The sequence below is a fragment of the Anolis sagrei genome, chromosome 1 (assembly GCF_037176765.1).
Source record: "Anolis sagrei isolate rAnoSag1 chromosome 1, rAnoSag1.mat, whole genome shotgun sequence".
Taxonomy (NCBI): Eukaryota; Metazoa; Chordata; class Lepidosauria; order Squamata; family Dactyloidae; genus Anolis; species Anolis sagrei.
In genome coordinates, this window is record NC_090021.1 from 119,161,424 (window position 1) to 119,180,146 (window position 18,723).

Consider the following 18,723-nt stretch of genomic DNA (forward strand, 5'->3'; position numbering starts at 1 on the left):
CCCCGACTTATGGACCTCCGTCTGATGAGGTTCCTAGTCTTGTTCTGATTTTTTTTACTACTATCTCCATTCTGATTAATGAAAGTGCCAAAGCATGGAAAACCTTAAACTACTTCAGTGTTTTCATTGTTATATAAATTCTTCTGTGATTATTTTGGTTTTCTTAATGTTTAATTGTAAACCTGCTTTTGCACTTTCCTCCTTGACTTTCTCCAAGTGATGTCTCCCAAGTCTTTGCTATTTTCCCATTAATAGTATGTTGAAAACAGAATTTCTTAAATTGTTGCTGTTCCTTCCTCCAGTTTTCACACATTCTACCTCCAGGTTTAATCTTCTTTTAGGTATGATATGTTTAGCATGCCTCTTTAGTTGGAGCATAAACTTGGATTATGGTTATGTATATTGATGGGCATTCCCTGAAGTCTTGCTCATATGATTTGGTCAGATTTTGCATCATAGCCCTCCTGGTTTTGATTTGTGCCAAGCACTACACTGATATGTAGGCATATCCTGCTGTAAACGTACACCATTTTACAGGTTCCCAGGCTGACTCCAGTGCTCAAGTTGTTTGCAATTTTATATAAGGAACACCATTTTGCTACATGATTGCATGTAATGGGTGCTGTAGTCTGGCAAGCTTCAGATGATTTTTCTGAATGTTCAGAAGATGAGGGGGATGATGGGTTTCAAAGCGAGGAGTCTGTGAGTCCTCACTTAAAAAGAATCAGATTCTTTTTAAAAACAAAATTGTGCATAGCTCAACCCTATATCTGTATTATCAACAAAGAGGTCCCATAATTGCTGGGCCCCAACCCATTACCATCCAAATTTGCTATGAGCTTGGCCATCAACCAAAAGGGGACGACAGGATCCAATAGTGACTATGACTCCTTCACCTGAGATTCTCCCTCCCTGTCCTGTGATAAAACTATGGGGATTTACTCGTCCTTTACCGTAATATGTTTTGCATCACAGTGGCAGAAGAGTCAATCTATCCTTGACGGCTTCAGAGTCCATTTGTTCACCCTGATATTTCCCAGGGGAACAAATGACAACCTTTCTCAACATGTTGCCTAAGGGGAAAAAGCAATGATCCAAAGTTATGCAGGTAGAGGCTATTAAAGTATCCAAGAACAGATTAACACTGACAAGTATTTTGTTGATAGTAAGGTGAGAGAACAGCAGCTTCTACATTTACTCTATGAAGACATGCGTATTTCAGGCTGATGTACCTTTAAAACAAGCATTAAACAATGGACGCTTGCACACTCAGTTACAGTTACCTAACCATCCCAGTCTTCTTATAAACACATAGGCTAAAGTACATCTTACATGTCCTTTAAGCATACTTCTCTTAAGACAGCTATATTAAACAGATGTGGGAAAATTTTGTTTTGGCTTAAGAGTTGCCTGAGAATCTTATCAGGGCCACATGTGAGCCATATGGGAAAACCTAAAGGGCCAAAATGTGCCCCCAGGATAACGTATTGTCATCTGGGCACGTAGAGCAGTGTCTCTCTACCTTCCTAATGCTGTGACCCCTTAATACAGTTCTTCATGTTTTGGTGACTCCCAACCATAAAATTACGTTCGTTGCTACTTCATAACTGTAATTTTGATACTATTATGAATCGTAATGTGAATATTTGATGTGCAGGATGTATTTTCATTCAGTTGACAAAATTTGGCACAAATACCTGATACGCTCAAATCTGAATACTGGTGGGGGAGGGGGGGCTTTGATTTTATCTTTTGGGATTTGTAGTTGCTGGGATTTATAATTCACCTACAATCAAAGAGCATTCTAAACTCCACCAACATTGGAATTGAACCAAACTTGGCACACAGAACTCCAATGACCAACAGAAAATACTGGAAGGCTTTGGTGGACATTGACCTTGAGTTTTGGAGTTGTAATTCACCAACATCCAGAGAGCACTGTGGACTCAAACAATGATGGATCTGGACTAAACTTGGCATGAATACTCAATATACCCAAATGTGAATGCTGGAGGAGTTTGAGGAAAATAGACCTTGACATTTGGGAGTTGTAGTTGCTGGGATTTATAGTTCACCTACAATCAAAGAGTATTTTGAACTCCACCCATGATAGAACTGGGCTAAATTTCCCATACAGAACCCCCATGTTATGAAGGGAATTGCTGGAGCAAGCCTCCCCCCCCCACCTCATATGCTCTCCCTCGCCCGCACATGCACACCACGCTGCCATGCACTCAGCATGCCTGCTCTCCCCTCCACATTTGGAGTCTCAGAAACAGCCATCCCCTTGGCTGAGATGCCAACTGAGAGTCTGGCCAATCACAATGGCAGAGGGCTTTTGGTGGGAGAATCCACCGTCTGTTTCCAAAAAGGAAGAGAAGGACAGGTGGAGAGATCTTCAGCCTCCTCTGCCAAAGAGGTTCCTAAGACCATTAGAAATATATGTTTTCTGATGGTCTTTGAAGCCCCCTCGCGACCCCCCCCCCAGGGGTCCCGACCCCCAGGTTGAGAAATGTAGAGCAGGGGTCCTAAAACTAAGGCCCGGGGGCCGGATACGGCCCTCCAAGGTCATTTACCCGGCCCTCACTCAGGGTCAACCTAAGTCTGAAATGACTTGAAAGCACACAACAAAAACAACAATTCTATCTCATCAGCCAAAAGCAGGTCCACACTTCCTCTTGAAACTAGTAAGTTTATATTTGTTAAAATTGTTCTTCATTTTAATTATTATTATTATTATTATTATTATTATTATTATTATTATAACTTTATCTGTACCCCGCTAGCATCTCCCGAAGGATTCGATGTGGCTTACAGCAGGCCGAAGCCCAAAAACAATACAACAATACAATACATAGCAAATAAAACAGTATTGTTAATTATTGTATTGTTTTTAAGTGTTTTTTGCACTACAAATAAGATGTGTGCAGTGTGCATAGGATTTTTTTTTCAAATTATTATCCGGCCCTCCAACAGTTTGAGGGACTGGGACCTGGCCCTCCGTTTAAAATGTTTGAGGACCCCTGGTGTAGAGCATATATTATATATTCCATTACTACCGACATGGCTGAGGTTGGAGTGGAACAGTGTACAAACTGGGCAGGAGAAAATCTGACATTTGTGCAATCCCAATTGGGAATCAGGGGAGGTTGCCGGTTTTCTGTTTTATTGTCATTTCATTCTTTGTATCAATAAAAAATTGTGACACTCAAAAGAAATTGTGAAGTGCCATTACACACTGCAATCGCCATCCTAAAGGGACAGGAGATTGAAAGTATTTCTCAAGGATGGCAATGAAATAGGTGAAAGAGCACTTGTAAAAACTAACATTCTAGCTCTGAAGAGGAGTAAGCTGATGCACTTTAGAAAAGAAACCTAGCCGGAGAGATTCCAGTCCCATCACTTGGTGCAAAATAAAATAAAATGAAAACTCTCCGCTGAAAAGAGGCGTCGGAGCATCTTGTGCTCCAGGCTCTGGCTGGAATGTTCTGTATCTGGTAGGTATGTACCCAAATGGATCACACGTGAGGCAGCAAATATGCCATAAAAAAGAACACAGCTTACAAAACAATTGTAAGCAGTCAACACCAAAGTTTAGTTTCCTGTGTTTATCCAGAAAAATGTTAGCCCCCAGGAAAATATGCTTGCGTTGAACTAGCATTTTGGAAAACATGCTTGCTTTGAAATAAGTTCCACTGAAAACAGAATCTGCGGAGCTTCTGGAATCTGTGGAACGTCTCTCTTCTCTGGGATTTCTCCTCTTTGATTTGTTTCTCTGCTGATCTATTTCGAAGGCCCCTTCCGCACTCCCCTATACCCAAGGATCTGATTCCAGATTATCTGCTTCTCCCAGAATTTATTTATTTATATCCCACCTTTCTCTACCCCAAGGGGGACTCAAAGCGGCTTACAAGTGGCACTAACATAGTGCCTTAAAACATATACAATATCGCCATAAAATAAATTGGACTAAAATTTACACAAATTAAACATGACAAAATACATTCCAATGTTAAAGACCTTCTCTATATATTTCAGATTTCAATATTAATGTAAAAAATACGTAGTATGATTTTACATAGGATTTGTGCTACATTAGAACAGTAAAGTAAAGTAACTTGGGTCTTCTGATGTGCCTTTGGAGAGTGACCATTCATCCCATTTCTGTTTCTCCATCTACAGCAGTGGTTCTCAACCTGGGGTCCCCATATGTTTTTGGTCTTCAACTCCCAGAAATCCTAACAGCTGGTCAACTGGCTGGGATTTCTGAGAATTGTAGGCCAAAAACATCTGGGGACCCCAGGTTGAGAACCACTGATCTACAGTGTTGCCCCTATGATGCACTTTTCCCTTCCTAAACTGAAAGCCTAACCCCATTGTTCATCCTTTTTGGGCTCCTCTCAATGACACTTTTTTCTATTCCTACCTCATCCAGCGCTTTATCATTTTACCTCCTCCATTTGGCCTGCCCATTGTGTTCGATTTTATATTATGTCAATTTGCTTTATTTATTTTATTTTGCTTTTGCATGTATTTTATTCTAATGTAATTTTTGTTGTTTGCATATTGTATGTTATTTTGCTATGTTGTATCTTTGGGCTTGGCCTCATGTTAGCCGCCCCGAGTCCCCTTTGGGGAGATGGTGGCGGGGTATAAATAAAGTTTATTATTTATCATTATTATTAAAGACAAATATCACTTTAAAGTAAAATAAACATTAAATATTAAATAAACAGAAAAATAAAATAAGGTGTAAACACTAAACTAATTTGGGAATCTGCAATTGCAACACATCCAGTGAAGTGGTTTAAAACCAGTATAAAAAAAGATTAGGATTACAATGTTAATGTAGACTCATATAATCCAGTTTAATCTGAGATCAGATCTTGGGGTACAGGGCAGTGTAGATTCCAGCCTTACTTGGGGGCTGGAGTGAAGGAGACGACTCTGGGTGAGGCAAAACAGAACCTGAATATTATCCTATATACAACGTTCAAATGAAAATGCTCCACTGAAGTGATGAGTGTAGAAAAAAAGAGTCTGTGTGCAGGAAAATAGAGGTCTATGGGGAAAGGGCAGGTATGAACATGAGCTCTGCTTGTCACCTTCTGGACATCTCTTTTGATGGCTCTTAAGTGGCCCTTTGAGCATATAATGGGGTTGCAACTCATGGGGCAAAGCCAATCATGCAAAAGGTGTACCTGGCTGTTAGGAATTGTGGGAGTCGAAGTCCAAAACACCCGGAGGACCCAAGCTTGCCCATGCCTGGCCTTTGTAACTTTCCTTAATGAAAAAATGCCATATTTAACCTTTCAGTGGGCAGGAGACAACAAAGTTTTTGCAGTTTACTAAACTTTTGCCATGTTTGTTTTTAAATGATAGAACCAATTAGGAAATGACCTTTATATGCCAGGGGCAAAAACCGGGTTACACAATGTTGTTGTTGCTATTACTAAATTACCTAGGCTGAATGTTGCCTGGGGGTTCCAGTTTGGTGAGATAACAGCACAATGGAGCAGGAGGCTGGAAAAATACAACCCCCAGGATCCCCAAAACATATGGAGCTGCATGAATTCCACCAGTGTCTCTTTGGTCTTCCAGGTGTTTTGGACTTCCAGAATTCTTGGGGCCTCATCACACTAGAGAATGAATTCACTTGAAGTCCAAAAAACCTGGAGGGAGGGCCCAAGTGTTAGGCATTGTGGGAGTTGAAGTCCAAAACACCTGGAGGGGAGAGGGGACCAAAAGTTAGGCATTGTGGGAGTTGAAGTCCAAAACACTTGGAGAGAGGGCCCAAGTGGGAGTTGAAGTCCAAAACACCAAGTGTTAGGAATTGTGGGTGTTGAAGTCCAAAACACTTGGAGCCTCATCACACTAGAGAATGAATCCACTTAAAACCGGGTTTCTGTCTCCTGCAGAATTCTGGGGATTGTAGTTTAGGGAGGAGCCTTGAACACCCTCCCTCAACTACAAACCCCAGCATTCTGCAAGAGGCAGAAACCGGATTTATAGTGGATTCATTCTTTAGTGTGATTGGAGGACTAGAGAGCCTGGGGATCCCTGTTGTGGAGCAAAGGGAGGGAAGATCTCCAGACAAGCACCAAAGCCCAGCCACGGGGAGGAGCTGGAAGGGCTGGCCTCTCCCCCTTTGGGCCTTCCTCCTCCTCCTCCTCCTTAACCTGGCAGCCATGGTGGAAGCCTGGTACATGGACGAAGCCCCGGGGGACCAGCGGAAGCCCCACCGGCAGGACCCCAACCAGCCCGCCAGCCTGGAGCTGCTCAGCCAGCTGGGCGTCTTCTACTGGAAAGTAGGCAAGCTGCGGCCCCTTTAAGGGAGACCAGGAGGGAGGGGGGATCGCCTCTGGGCTGTGTTTTGGCCCCTAAACTGCGCCTCTTTGGTCCTATTGCACAACATGGACCCTTTCCTCGCCTTCCTCTGGACCTCTGAGTGAATTGGGAGCAATAGTCTGATTATTAGTAGCTGGCAGGAGCCACAGGAAGGGGACAACAACAACAAAAACAGAGCTCTGTCCCAAGCACATTGCCGAAACAGGACATTTCTCCTTCCTGCAGTCACAAAATTATCTTCTTACAGGGTGCATTTACACCAGGCATAGGCAAACTTGGGCCTTCCCTCCAGGTGTTTTGGACTTCAACTCCCATAATTCCTAACAGCCGGTAGGCTGTTAGGAATTATGGGAGTTGAAGTCCAAAACACCTGGAGGGAGGGCCCAAGTTTGCCCCTACCTGATCCACAATGTAAAACTACAACTAATAAAAACTTGTAAAACTACATCTAATGCAGTTTGGTGCCACTTTGAACTGGCATGGATTTGTGGGAATCGCAGTTTTGCAAGAACTTGATACCTTGTCACACTACATATTATTTATTTATCTATTGTGTAAGAAGCAAATTGAAAATATAGTTATGTATTTTTTAAAAAACCACAAAGTTGTTTTTAAAAAAAACCTTGCCATTATATTAAGGACCTCAACATACTAGAGAATGAATCCACTTAAAATCAGGTTTCTGCCTCCTGCCGAATTCTGGGGTTTGTAGTTTAGGGAGGAGCCTTGAACACCCTCCCTAATCTACAACCCCCAGAATTCTGCAGGAGGCAGAACCTGAATTTAAGGTGGATTCATTATCTAGTGTGGTGAAGTAGTAAATTTCCTTTGACCGGAAGTTTGGCCTCTTGGAGTGCCTCTGGTATCACTGTGAGAAGGTCCTGCACATGGCAGGGCTCGGGTTGCATTGTAATTGGTGGTCTGTGGTTTGCTTTCCTCCACTGTCGCGTGCCTCTCCTGAGAAGGTTTTGCCTCACTTTCTGTCCCTGTGATAATTGGATTTTGAAAAATTTGGCTTCTTGTGGAAACAAGGATTGGTGATGACCCCCATGACCAGCTTGTAAACAAACTAGTCAAATGTTGCCTATGCAATGCTACTATTAAGTGAATATGTAATTGGTTATGCAACTGATTATGCTGCTGAACTTGCTGACCAAAAGGTTGCAGGTTCAAATCCAGGGAGCAGTTAGCCCCAGCTTCTGCCAACCTAGCAGTTTGAAAACATGCAAATGTGAGTAGATCAATAGGTATTCCTCCAGCGGGAGGGTAACAGCACTCCTTGCAGTCTTGCTGGCCACATGACTTAGGAGGTGTCTACGGGTTAGAAATGGAGATGAGCACCAACCCCCAGAGTCGGACACGACTGGTCTTAATGTCAGGGGAAAACCTTTACCTTTACCTTTTATGCGACCAAACCCAGTGGGTGCTCACCAGTGGTTCCTCTTCATCCTGGAAAGAAGTGACGAGTGGAGTGCTGCAGGTTTCGGTCCTGGGCCTAATTATGTTCAACACCTATATTGATGACTTGGATGAAGGTTAGAGGGCGTACTTTTCAAGTTTGCAGACACCAAATTAGGAGGGATAGCTAATACTCCAAAGACAGGATCAGAATTCAAAATGACCTTAATAGGTTAGAGAGCTGGGCCAAAACCAAAAAAATGAATTTAACAAGGACAAATGTTAAGATACTTCACATAGGCAGAAAAAAATGACATGCAAAGATATAGGATAGGTGACACCTGGCTTGACAACAGTCCATGTGAGAAAGATCTTGGGGTCTTAGTGGACAACATGGAGCCCCCAGTGGCGCAGTGGTTTAAACCCCTGTGCCAGCAGGACTGATGACCGACAGGTCACAGGTTCGAATTCAGGGAAAGGCGGATGAGCGCCCTCTATCAGCTCCAGCTCCTCATGCGGGGACATGAAAGAAGCCTCCTACAAGGATGATAAAACATCAAAATATCCAGGTGTCCCCTGGGCAACGTCCTTGCAGATGGCCAATTCTCTCACACCAGAAGCGACTTACAGTTTCTCAAGTCGCTCCTGACATGACAAAAAAAAGTGGACAACATGTTGGTCGTGAACCAGCAGTGTGATCTAGCAACTGAAAAAGCCATTGGGATTTTGAGCTGCATCAAAAGGAGTATAGAGTTTAAATTGAGGAAAGTTATGATGCTTTGTACTTTGTTTTGGTTGGACCTCACCTGGAAGACTGTGTCCAATTCTGAGCACCACAGTTCAAAAGAGATATTGACAAGCTGAAATGTGTCTAGAGAAGGGTAACTAAAATTATCAAAGGTCTGGAGACCATGTATACCTATGACAGTGGTTCTCAATTTGTGGGTCCCCAGGTGTTTTGACTTACAACTTCCAGAAATCCCAGCCAGTTTACCAGCTGTTATGATTTTTGGGAGTTGAAGGCCAAAACATCTGGGGACCCACAGGTTAAGAACCACTGCCCAATGAGGAGTGTCTTAAAGAGCTGGGTATGTTTAGCCTGCAGAAGATGGAGACATGATGGTCATGTATAAATATGTGAAAGGATGTCATAAGGACGAGGGAGCAGGCTTGTTTTCTGCTGCTCTGGAAACTAGGACCCGGAGCTATGAGTTCAAATTACAGACGAGGAGATTCCACATGAACATTAGGAAGAACTTCATGACTGTAAGAGCTGTTCAGCAGTGGAACTCTCTGCCCCGGAGTGTGGTTAAGGCTCCTTCCTTGGAAGCTTTTAAACAGGGGCTATATGGCCATCTGTTGGGGGTGCTTTGATTGTGCTTTTCCTGCATGGCAGGGGGTTGAACTAGATGGCTCATGTGGTCTCTTCCAACTTTATTATTCTTTGATTCTATGATAAAGCTTCCGTGGAGACCTCTTTTCCCCATGATAACTCTTTCAGGAGTGAATTTCCTTTCCTGGGGTACATTTCTCTCCCTGTTGTCTCACCCTCGTTCTTAACTCTGAGTCATTTGTAAATCAGATGTTTGTAACTCAGGGACTGCCTGTAGTGTAGAGTCAGCTCTTCACATTTGCTGGGGTTAGGGGTAAAGGGCACAGTGTTGAAAACAGCTGGGGCAAAACAACACCATCATTATGATTGCAGGCATGGGCAAACTTTCTAACTTGGAGGGCACATGGCGGGCCAGAGTGGGGTGGGCAGGTCAGGAGGGAGGGGGTTCTCCCCGAGTCCCCTCCCTGCCCTTTCCTCCCCTTCCTCTTCTCTTTTGGAGGCAGAAAGTGAAGGAAAGATGAGAAATGTTTGGATCCCAAAAGGGTTGGCCTTTGTCAGGATGAAATGGTGGACGGGAGTGAAAAAGTGTATCCATTAGACCCCGCATTGCCTATTTCTGCTATATAATCCTAGAATCCTAGAGCTGGAAGAAACCCCAAGGGCCATCCAGTCCAACCCCCTGCCATAAAGGAAGGCACAGTCAAAGCAGTCCCAATAGACAGCCTCTGCGAAAAAGCCTCCAGAGAAGAAGACTCCACCACATTCCCAGGCAGTCTATGCCACTCTCCAACTCATAGGAAGTGCTTCCTAATATTTTCAGTCAAACCCATTGCTCCCTTATGCTCTGGTCTCAAGAGCAGCAGAAAGTCAGCCCCCCCCCCCCCCCGAATTGGGAAACCCTTTTAAATCTTGAAACAAGATTCTCATGTTCCCTCTCTAACTTCTCTCCCAGCTGAACATCTCCCAGGAGGAAAAGAGGAAGGCAAAAGAGAAGGAAGGGAGAAAGAGATGTATGGAGGGAAGGAAGGAGGTCTAAAAGAGAGAATGGAGGAACTGCCTTGGTGGGAAGGTAATGGCACTCCATGAAGTCATGCTGGCCACATGACCTTGGAGATGTCTATAGACAATACTAGCTCTTTGGCTTAGAAATGGAGATGAGCTCAACCCCCCCCCCCCCCCGAGTCGAACATGACTAGACTTAATGTTGAGGGAACCTTAACTTTACTATTTATATGGCTATAGTTACACTTTATAAATGTGTCTGTTCTGACTAACAAACAAATTCAACTTAAGAACAAACCTATCTTGTTTGTAACTTGGGGACTGTCTGTAGTTGGAATAAAACAGATGTGCTCTATCTGAATCACTACACATTTTACACACAATTATTTTGGCAATAAATAGAGATGATTGCTTCATTTAACAGTTAATCATTCTTTTTTTCTATAGTTGGATGCTGACAACTATGAGAATGATCCGCAATTAGCAAAGATTCGGAAGGAGAGGAACTACAATTGGATGGATATAATCACGATACATAAAGATAAGATGCCAAATTATGAAGAAAAGGTACCCACTCTTGCCTGTCTTTGAGACTCGGAAGGGTCGTAAATGCTAGCATTCGCCACTAGAGTGTGTTCCAGTTTTAAAAGTTTCAAGCAATGTGTGCAATGGGTTTCTCTTTCCCCCTCTGAGAATTAAGTCCAATCATTCTTACCTTCTTCAAAGGGCATTTTTGATTTTCTTTTATAACAGAAAGGTGTGTGCTTTTCTCTGCTTGCTTTTATTTTTCCGAGAGGGCTCTTCCGGATTTTAACAGCTGTCAAATTTGGCAGGTAAATTCTGGCATACAAACTGTCAGATTTGACATGGGGTAAACTATGCTTGTTTAATTTTTGCCTTGTGTACTCTATTGACGGTATGGATATCCTGCTGAGAGATTTTTTAAATCAATCTTATGGACTAACCTCACTGAAAAATATTGTGCTTGGGTTGAATTGGACTCTGTAACAGTTCAGACTGTGACTATGGTGATATGCAGTCATGCCTCTGTTTTACATTTCCTGAAATATGTACATACAGTAGAGCCTTGCTCATCCAACCTTTGCTCATCCGACATTCTGTATTATCCAACACAGTCTCCCTCCTGCCCAGATCTACAGCTGCTTTAATACATTGTGATGTTTTGGTGCTAAATACAGTAATTACTACATAAAGTTGCAGTGTATTGAACTGCTTTTCTGATGATTTGTTGTAAAGTATGTTTTGGTGCTTAATTTGTAAAATCATAACATAATTTGATGTTTAATAGGCTTTTCCGACCAAAAAGTTGGTGGTTCAAATCCATGGAGTTGGGTGAGCTCCCTCTATTAGGCCCAGCTTTTGCCAGCCTAGAAGTTTGTAAATGTGAGTCAATCAGTAGGTACCACTTCTGCGGGAAGGCAATGGCGTTCCATGCAGTCATGCTGGCCACATGACCTTGGAGACGTCTACGGACAATGCCGGCTCTTCAGCGTAGAAATGGACATAAGCACCACCCTCCAGAGTAGGACATGACTAGACTTAGTGTCAGGGGAAACCTTTACCTTTACCTCTATCATAAAAACATGGGGAAAGTTTATTGAACTGCAAAAACTTGGTTTTTCTGGGACATCTTGCCACACATTTTGCTATAGTTTTTCAATGACTATCTTGTTGAGTCTAACCAGTTCAACATAGGTTTGTGGCAGCCACAAAAACGAAGTTTCTGGAGTACACTTTCAAAGTAAGTACCACACACTTAAACAGGAATAACACTTTCAAACCAGGAAAAGATTTTCTTTCAAATTTTGTACATAACGTTATCAATAGTAGTTCAGTTGCTATGGATGTAATCCTTGTTTAACAATAGGAGGATATGGTTAAAGTACCTTGTCTTGATAGACCTCATAATCTTTTATACACATGAAGGCAATTTCAAGAGAGAAGAGTAGAATTTCGTTCAATTAAATGCTAGTTGTTTGTGATTTTTTATAAACAATGAATGTTATTTTGTTGTGAGAAATGGGTGCTTTAAATATAAAAATGGCAACTATTGCAGCAATAAACTGTGATGGTGGGCCTTGGAAATATACCTGGAGCCAATTACTCCTTCAAAAGTTACTTTCCAAGCTCTAGGTCTGGCTTGCAAGATTGCTGTACAGATTGTCGAGAGAATGTATTTGAAATACTTGGAATGTTCCGACCGCACTATATAAATGCTAAGTACTTTATTATCAACGCGGCCTTCAGGTCTTTTTGAGGCAACATCTTGCAATCTTTGCAGGGAGCTGTGTGTGCTTACAGCTTGTAATAGAGTCGCTAACTGAAAAGCGGCCTTCTTTCTCTCCTCTTCGCTTTCCCAGATAAAAATATTTTATGAAGAGCACTTACACCTGGATGATGAGATTCGCTACATCCTGGAAGGAAGTGGGTATTTTGATGTCCGTGATAAAGACGACAAATGGATCCGGATTGCCATGGAAAAGGGGGACATGATCACACTTCCCGCTGGCATCTATCACCGATTTACCCTGGACGAGTCTGTACGAAATTGCCGTTTTTATATATAAGTATCTGCGTATTGTTGAGACGGGATTGTGTGCGGGTGCAGAATTGCATATTAACAACCCGACTCCAATCCTTGTGTGGTACGAACCCCTAAATTAGAAACGCGGGGAAGGTGTTTTGAGGACAGGGGAGAGGATTTGTGAAATAATCTGTGACCAACAGGCCGAGACTCATCTTCCTCTTCCCTTCTTACATTTCTATATTATGTATGTAAGCACACAAAAAACAAATAGTTGCAATATTTTGCTCTGAATACTCCCCCAAAAGCCTTATTTCTTCAATTAGCCACACTTTTCTTGCCATATAAATATCTCTAAGAGTTGTACATATGCCTTATGTATTTCTTATTGATGTTGGTACTGAAATTAGTGTGCATCTTGCAATTGATGGTGTCTTTGAATCGAAGAAATGCGGCCGCTCTTGTTTTATAGTTCTCCTGATGGGAAGCCATTGATTATTTGGTGGTTCGCGGTGTCTCTTGCTTGAGATCAAAGTTTAATATCAGCCCGGTTTCAAACATAAAAACTCACCTGTCTTCCCAGCTGCGGTTCCCAACTCTCTGGGATTAGAAACCAATTCCTGGGGGTCCAGAGAGGGATGGGCGTAGAGCACATCTGCACTTTTAGCTCCGTACTGCTATAGATAAATGTTGCGCTTGTGTGTCTGCCTTGTCATAAAATCCATTTTTAGTAAGGGATTGGTGTTGTCATAGCAGTCCGCCTGTGGAGCCTTGGGAGATTCGACCTCCTTGTCCTGTCATTTGGCTTGTTGTGAAGAATATAAAGCAGGCATGGGCAAACTTTGGCCCTCCAGGTGTTTTGAACTTCAACTCCCAGAATTCCTAACACCCTATTGGCTGTTAGGAATTGTGGGAGTTGAAATCCAAAACACCTGGAGGGCCAAAGTTTGCCCATGCCTGCTATAAATGCTTAGAGATAGACCGAGAGATTTCCCTACCCCACAATTTAGATATATGAAATTGTGCATATGAATTGAGACGGGTAAGAAATAATCAGAATAATGTTATGAATTGTTTTGGGTTGATGTGGAATAAGATGCTACTAACTTCAGTGTTTATACTCAATCTTATTTGATATTCTTGCTGGAATGTTTTATATTGAACAGGACTTCACTCTGTGTATGTGTATCATGTGTATTCATTCATATTGAGGATTAGTTCTAGATACCTTGTGAAACACAGGTTTGCATTTTGTTTATGGCTTTTTCTTTCCTTCCTTCCTTTCCCTCCTACACATTCGTCCTCTCTCTTTTCCTTCCTTCCTTCCTTCCTTCCTTCCTTCCTTCCTTCCTTCCTTCCTTCCTTCCTTCCTTCCTTCCTTCCCTCTTCCTTCCTTCCTTCCTTTCTTTCTTTCTTTCTTTCTTTCTTTCTTTCTTTCTTTCTTTCTTTCCATCTTCCCTTGCTTTCCCTCTACACCAGCCCCCTCTCCCTCCCTTCCTTTGTCTTTCCTTTTTTTTCTTTCCTTACTTCCTCCATCCCTTCTTTTTCTTCTTTCTTTCTCTTCCCTTCTTTTGCTTTCTTTCCTCCTCTTATGCCTTTCCCCCTTTCCTTTCCCTCCCTTTCTCCCTTTTCTTTCTTCCCCACCCACCCTCCCTCCCTTTCTTTCCCATCTTTTCCTCCTTCCTTCCTTCCTTCCTTCCTTCCTTCCTTCCTTCCTTCCTCCCCCCCCCCTTTCCCTCAGTGCACATGCCACCTTGCCACAGCCAATCCCATTGTGATCCTTTTCTTTCACTTTGCTCTGGGTCTGAATGGGGTGCTTTTTAGATCAAACCCCACAATTATTTTTAGTTAGTTAATGAAGGGTCCAGATCTATCTTGTAGGAGCTTTCGTGGATCATAGATAGATAGATAGATAGATAGATAGATAGATAGATAGAGTGGGGGAGAGTTCTTGCATACTTATTATTATATTTCATATTTTATTAAATGTTTGATGCCTCTCGTATGGATTGAAATGGGGAACAACCACCAATAAAGAACACATCATATCAGTTAAAAGAGTGTATCAAAGTAACGCATATTAAAAGCTATCTATAAATACTTTTAAAGCTATAATTTTAAACAAATCTGGATCGGTATGTCAGAATAAACTAGTTTGTATTGCTGATTTATACTCAAATAGCATCTCAAGATGATGAAGCTCTTCTGGCAGGTCATTCCACAGTTTGGGGGAGGACAAAGAAAATGTCTCCTAAATGACAGTTAGGCTAATTTTGGCTGGCCGAAGTAGGTGTCTCCCAGAGACCTGAGTGTTTGGGGTGTATTATATGGAGAAGGTGATGTAAATCTTTGTAGCATGAGTTGTAATCGGTAGGAGCCTGTTGAAAGTGTAGCTAAACTGATACCGTCCGTATTCTCTGGCTGGGGGTTATCCTTGGGGTTTGTAATTTTTGGGGGGTTGTAGTTCAGTATATCTAGAGGGGATTTTTTTTACCATTCCAGTAATTTTCCTGCACAAGATAAGACTGGATCTTTCTGCACAGCTAGAATAGACGTCTCTGGTAACAGGTCTCTGGAATCTGAGAAAAATCTGTGTGTCCATACTGTTTAGGGGGTTTTTCAACTACATTTTCAACCTTCTTCTCATTGGGATCATGGTGGCTTTGCTCAGCCTTCCCATGATAATCCCCAGCTCGTCCTTCCCAGATGCCAAAACCATCAGGAAAGAAAAAGCAGGACAATGACTAGAGATTCCCCTCTTAATGATCAGTAATGATAGTAGGTGTCAGGGTTTCACAGATACTAATATGATTTGGAAAAATATTTTTAAATGCATATGGAGTTGCACTAGCTCTTCTTTCTTCAATTTATCCTGCAAGGAGCAGAAAGTTCATTTGCCTGATCTTGTTGTAACAGAGCTACTTGACAAAACAGGGCTTGTTTGGGCAACAAGGTCAAGTGTTCTTTCGTTGTTGCGTCAGGCTACAGAGTGGACATCATTTTTTTTGTTATACCAGATTGCTCTGACATCTAGACTGGAAAACCGTGGTTCAAGGACAACCTGTGATCCTGTTTTTAGGAAGCACTCAAATCAACTTCGGATGTCATACAAAGCTGTAGATTAAGAGAAAAGAAGAAGCTATAGTTGAGCAGGGAAGGGGCAACAAAACAGGAGGGGAAGAGAAAGTTTATCATTCAAGCATAGTTTGCTGAGTAGACAATGGAGTGGCTAAACCAGATCTCTGTGTTAAAGGGCAACACTTTTTAAGCGCTGCATATCGATTAGTCATGTGCACATTATTTGTTTCTTTTGTTTCATTTGTTGTTTTGTTCCTTTTGTTTCATTCGTTTTGCACGAAATGGCAACGCCCCCTACAGTGCAGAAATAGGCCCAAAACCGAAAAATAGCATGAACGGTTACCGTCTATTTGGCCTTATTTTTGTCTCCTCTGCTGATTGACAGGAAATCTTAAGTCCTGTCTTTAACCTCAAGTCTCCTCTGCAGATAGAGGTGAAGGGAATGAGGGAATGCTTTTAAGGAGATTTTATTTATAGAAAAAATCCCTAAAAATAAGGGGATCACCCAAATGTTATAAAACTTGGTGGACTAAGAGTGGTTGATGTGCCCTCCATGTGTGGAGATTTTCACCCTTCTAGTCCTAAAACTGAGGAGAAGACGAGCCTGGGAACATCACCCATGTTGGCCAATAGTCCAAAATTTTTTGTTCATTTGGAGGAACGAACAAAACAGCTCATTTGGAAAGGCCCCATTTTTGGAAGCAACACTCGAAAACGAAAATGGGGCCATACGAATGAAACAAACTGAAACGGATAGCGATTCTATACAAATGCACAAGACTAATACCAACTATCTCACCTTTTACCACTTGCTTCTTGATCCGCCACTTCTACTAAAGCTAACCATATTGAATGTGAATTTTGTCTTCCCCAGAATTATGTGAAGGCAATGAGGCTCTTTGTTGGAGAACCTGTGTGGACGGCATACAACAGACCAGCAGATCACTTTCCTGCTCGAGCCCAGTACCAGCAGTTTTTGGCACAAGCAGTACAATAAATTAACAGGGAAAGCACGAGACTTGGAGCATCTTTTCTTAAATGGGAATTGTTTCCTTAAGCTTGCCATTAATGAGCTTCTTTGATTTCTTGCAGCACTAACACAAAGAAAATGAATAGGGATTCCTCAACCAAGCTCCCTAAATCGATTGTCAGACTGTTGATGATTATTGTTAATTTGTGCTAAAGTAAGACTTCGTTCTGTGCAGGTCTTGAAGTTGTATTTCATCTTGAATGGTCATTTCAAGAGTTTCTCCACTTCCTTCACTGGCTGTTCAGTCAAATCCATGGCTTTATACAGAGCAACGGAAATTTCGTACAGTCTGTGTGTTGTTTTCCACTACATCAAGAAAATGATGCAAAATTTTACTTACCATATTTGATGCACTGCTACTGTAAAGGGGGGACGTTCCTCCTGTACAAGTGTCCTTCTGTAAGATCTGCATTATTATTGCAAGTCTTTAGTGTTGGTTAAATCGGGTATAATCACAGTGATTTCTGTAGCTGACAATATTGGCTCAGAATAGCAACCCTATCTTATTCCCTAAAAATGCCTACCTGGTTCGTTATGATTAATCTATCTTATCTGGTAGGCAAGATATTTCCTGCATTGTCCAAAATATTGATACGTTAAGTGTTATAATTTTATCTTTGTAGAGGTAATAAACACTGCTACATCCTTATATCATTGTCATCTTTAAAGAATGCCTTATCTTTTGACGTCATTTGTTTAAACTTTAGAGGTTCACATCTACAGTATGTTTTGGGGGTGTTAACATTTTGATAGATATTTTTTTTAAAAAAAACCACACAATTAGTTACAGTTGAAGTTCCAATATGCACCCCTGTATAGTGCCAATCAGATTTATGTATATTTGTCCATCTATATAAAGGAGACCCAGGTGATGCAACGGGTTAAACTGCTGAGTTGCTAAACTAGCTGACCGAAAGGTTGGCATTTTGAATCCGGGGAGCAGGGTGAGCTCCCGCTGTTAGCCCCAGCTTCTGCCAACCTAGCAGTTTGAAAATATGCAAATGTGAGCAGATCAATATGTACCTCTTTTGCGGGAAGGTAATGGCGCTCTATGCAGTCATGCCAGCTACATGACCTTGGAGGCGTCTACGGACAACGCCAGCTCTTTGGTGTCCCTCCGAGCCGGACAGAACTAGACTTAATGCCAGAGGAAACCTTTATCTTTTCTAATGGTACAGAATTTTTGCTGTTTCCATTGCAACAGAGTAGCATGGCCCTTCATTTGGATGCTGTTTGAATAGAAATTACACCAGTGGCAGCAATGAGTGAATATTAAATGTTAGAGTGGAAAAAAAAATCCCATTCATGGTGGTGCAGCTTCAGCATGCATGCAATTTCCATCTGGAAGCCAGCGTAAAAGTAAAATGGTTACCCTTGTTCACTAGTAACAATCAAACATTGTATTTCTGCAAAAGTGGGACACAATTTTACACAATAAAATGTGATACAGACAAAATCATATGTAACTAAAAAAGTACAAACAACACAAACTGCCAGCACAAACTACTACTGGGTTCAAGGCTGAATGCAGTACACCCAAACTGTATTTTCAGGAGGTGTGTGACCTAGGCCCCTTCTACACTGCCATATAATCCAGATCATCAAAGCAGATAATCCACATCTGTTTTGAACTGGATTATATGAGTCTATGCTGCCATATAATCCAGTTCAAAGCAGATAATCTGGATTTTATATGGCAGTATAGAAGGAGCCCTCATCCAGCACAAATTGTAGTTCCCTGATCTGCCTTTTGAGTGACCAAGAGCAGCAGGATCATTGTAGCTACTGTTATCTTTTTAAAATAACATATTCATCAAGTATTCATAATGCTTAAAAATGCTAATACCTACATAAAATTGTGGTTCTTCCAAAAAAATCAGCACCTTATGTCGATTTTGAATATAAGTGCTAAATAACTCCTTGAACTTGACACCGTAGCTTATAGATTCTAATTATAGAAGACCACAACAAACTTGCTTCAATATAGAA

At 41.8% G+C, this 18,723-nt stretch overlaps 1 protein-coding gene across 1 annotated transcript; it reads left to right on the plus strand.

Annotated features, from left to right (window-relative positions):
* Positions 1–6,135: 6,135 nt before the first annotated feature.
* On the plus strand, positions 6,136–17,383 carry ADI1 (acireductone dioxygenase 1). Its single transcript, XM_060752757.2, has 4 exons — positions 6,136–6,308; positions 10,529–10,648; positions 12,463–12,642; positions 16,579–17,383. The coding sequence occupies exons 1-4, from the start codon at positions 6,189–6,191 to the stop codon at positions 16,699–16,701; spliced, it is 543 nt and encodes a 180-aa protein (XP_060608740.1). The 5' UTR covers positions 6,136–6,188; the 3' UTR covers positions 16,702–17,383.
* The last annotated feature ends 1,340 nt before the right edge of the window (positions 17,384–18,723 follow it).

What these genes read in the sequence shown, in the direction of transcription:
- ADI1 (XM_060752757.2), top strand. Translation starts at nt 6,189, where the DNA reads ATGGTGGAAGCCTGGTACATGGACGAAGCCCCGGGGGACCAGCGGAAG. An exon ending in TGGGCGTCTTCTACTGGAAA is followed by an intron (nt 6,309 to 10,528) that starts GTAGGCAAGCTG and finishes TTTTTTCTATAG; the next exon opens with TTGGATGCTGACAACTATGA. An exon ending in TGCCAAATTATGAAGAAAAG is followed by an intron (nt 10,649 to 12,462) that starts GTACCCACTCTT and finishes TCGCTTTCCCAG; the next exon opens with ATAAAAATATTTTATGAAGA.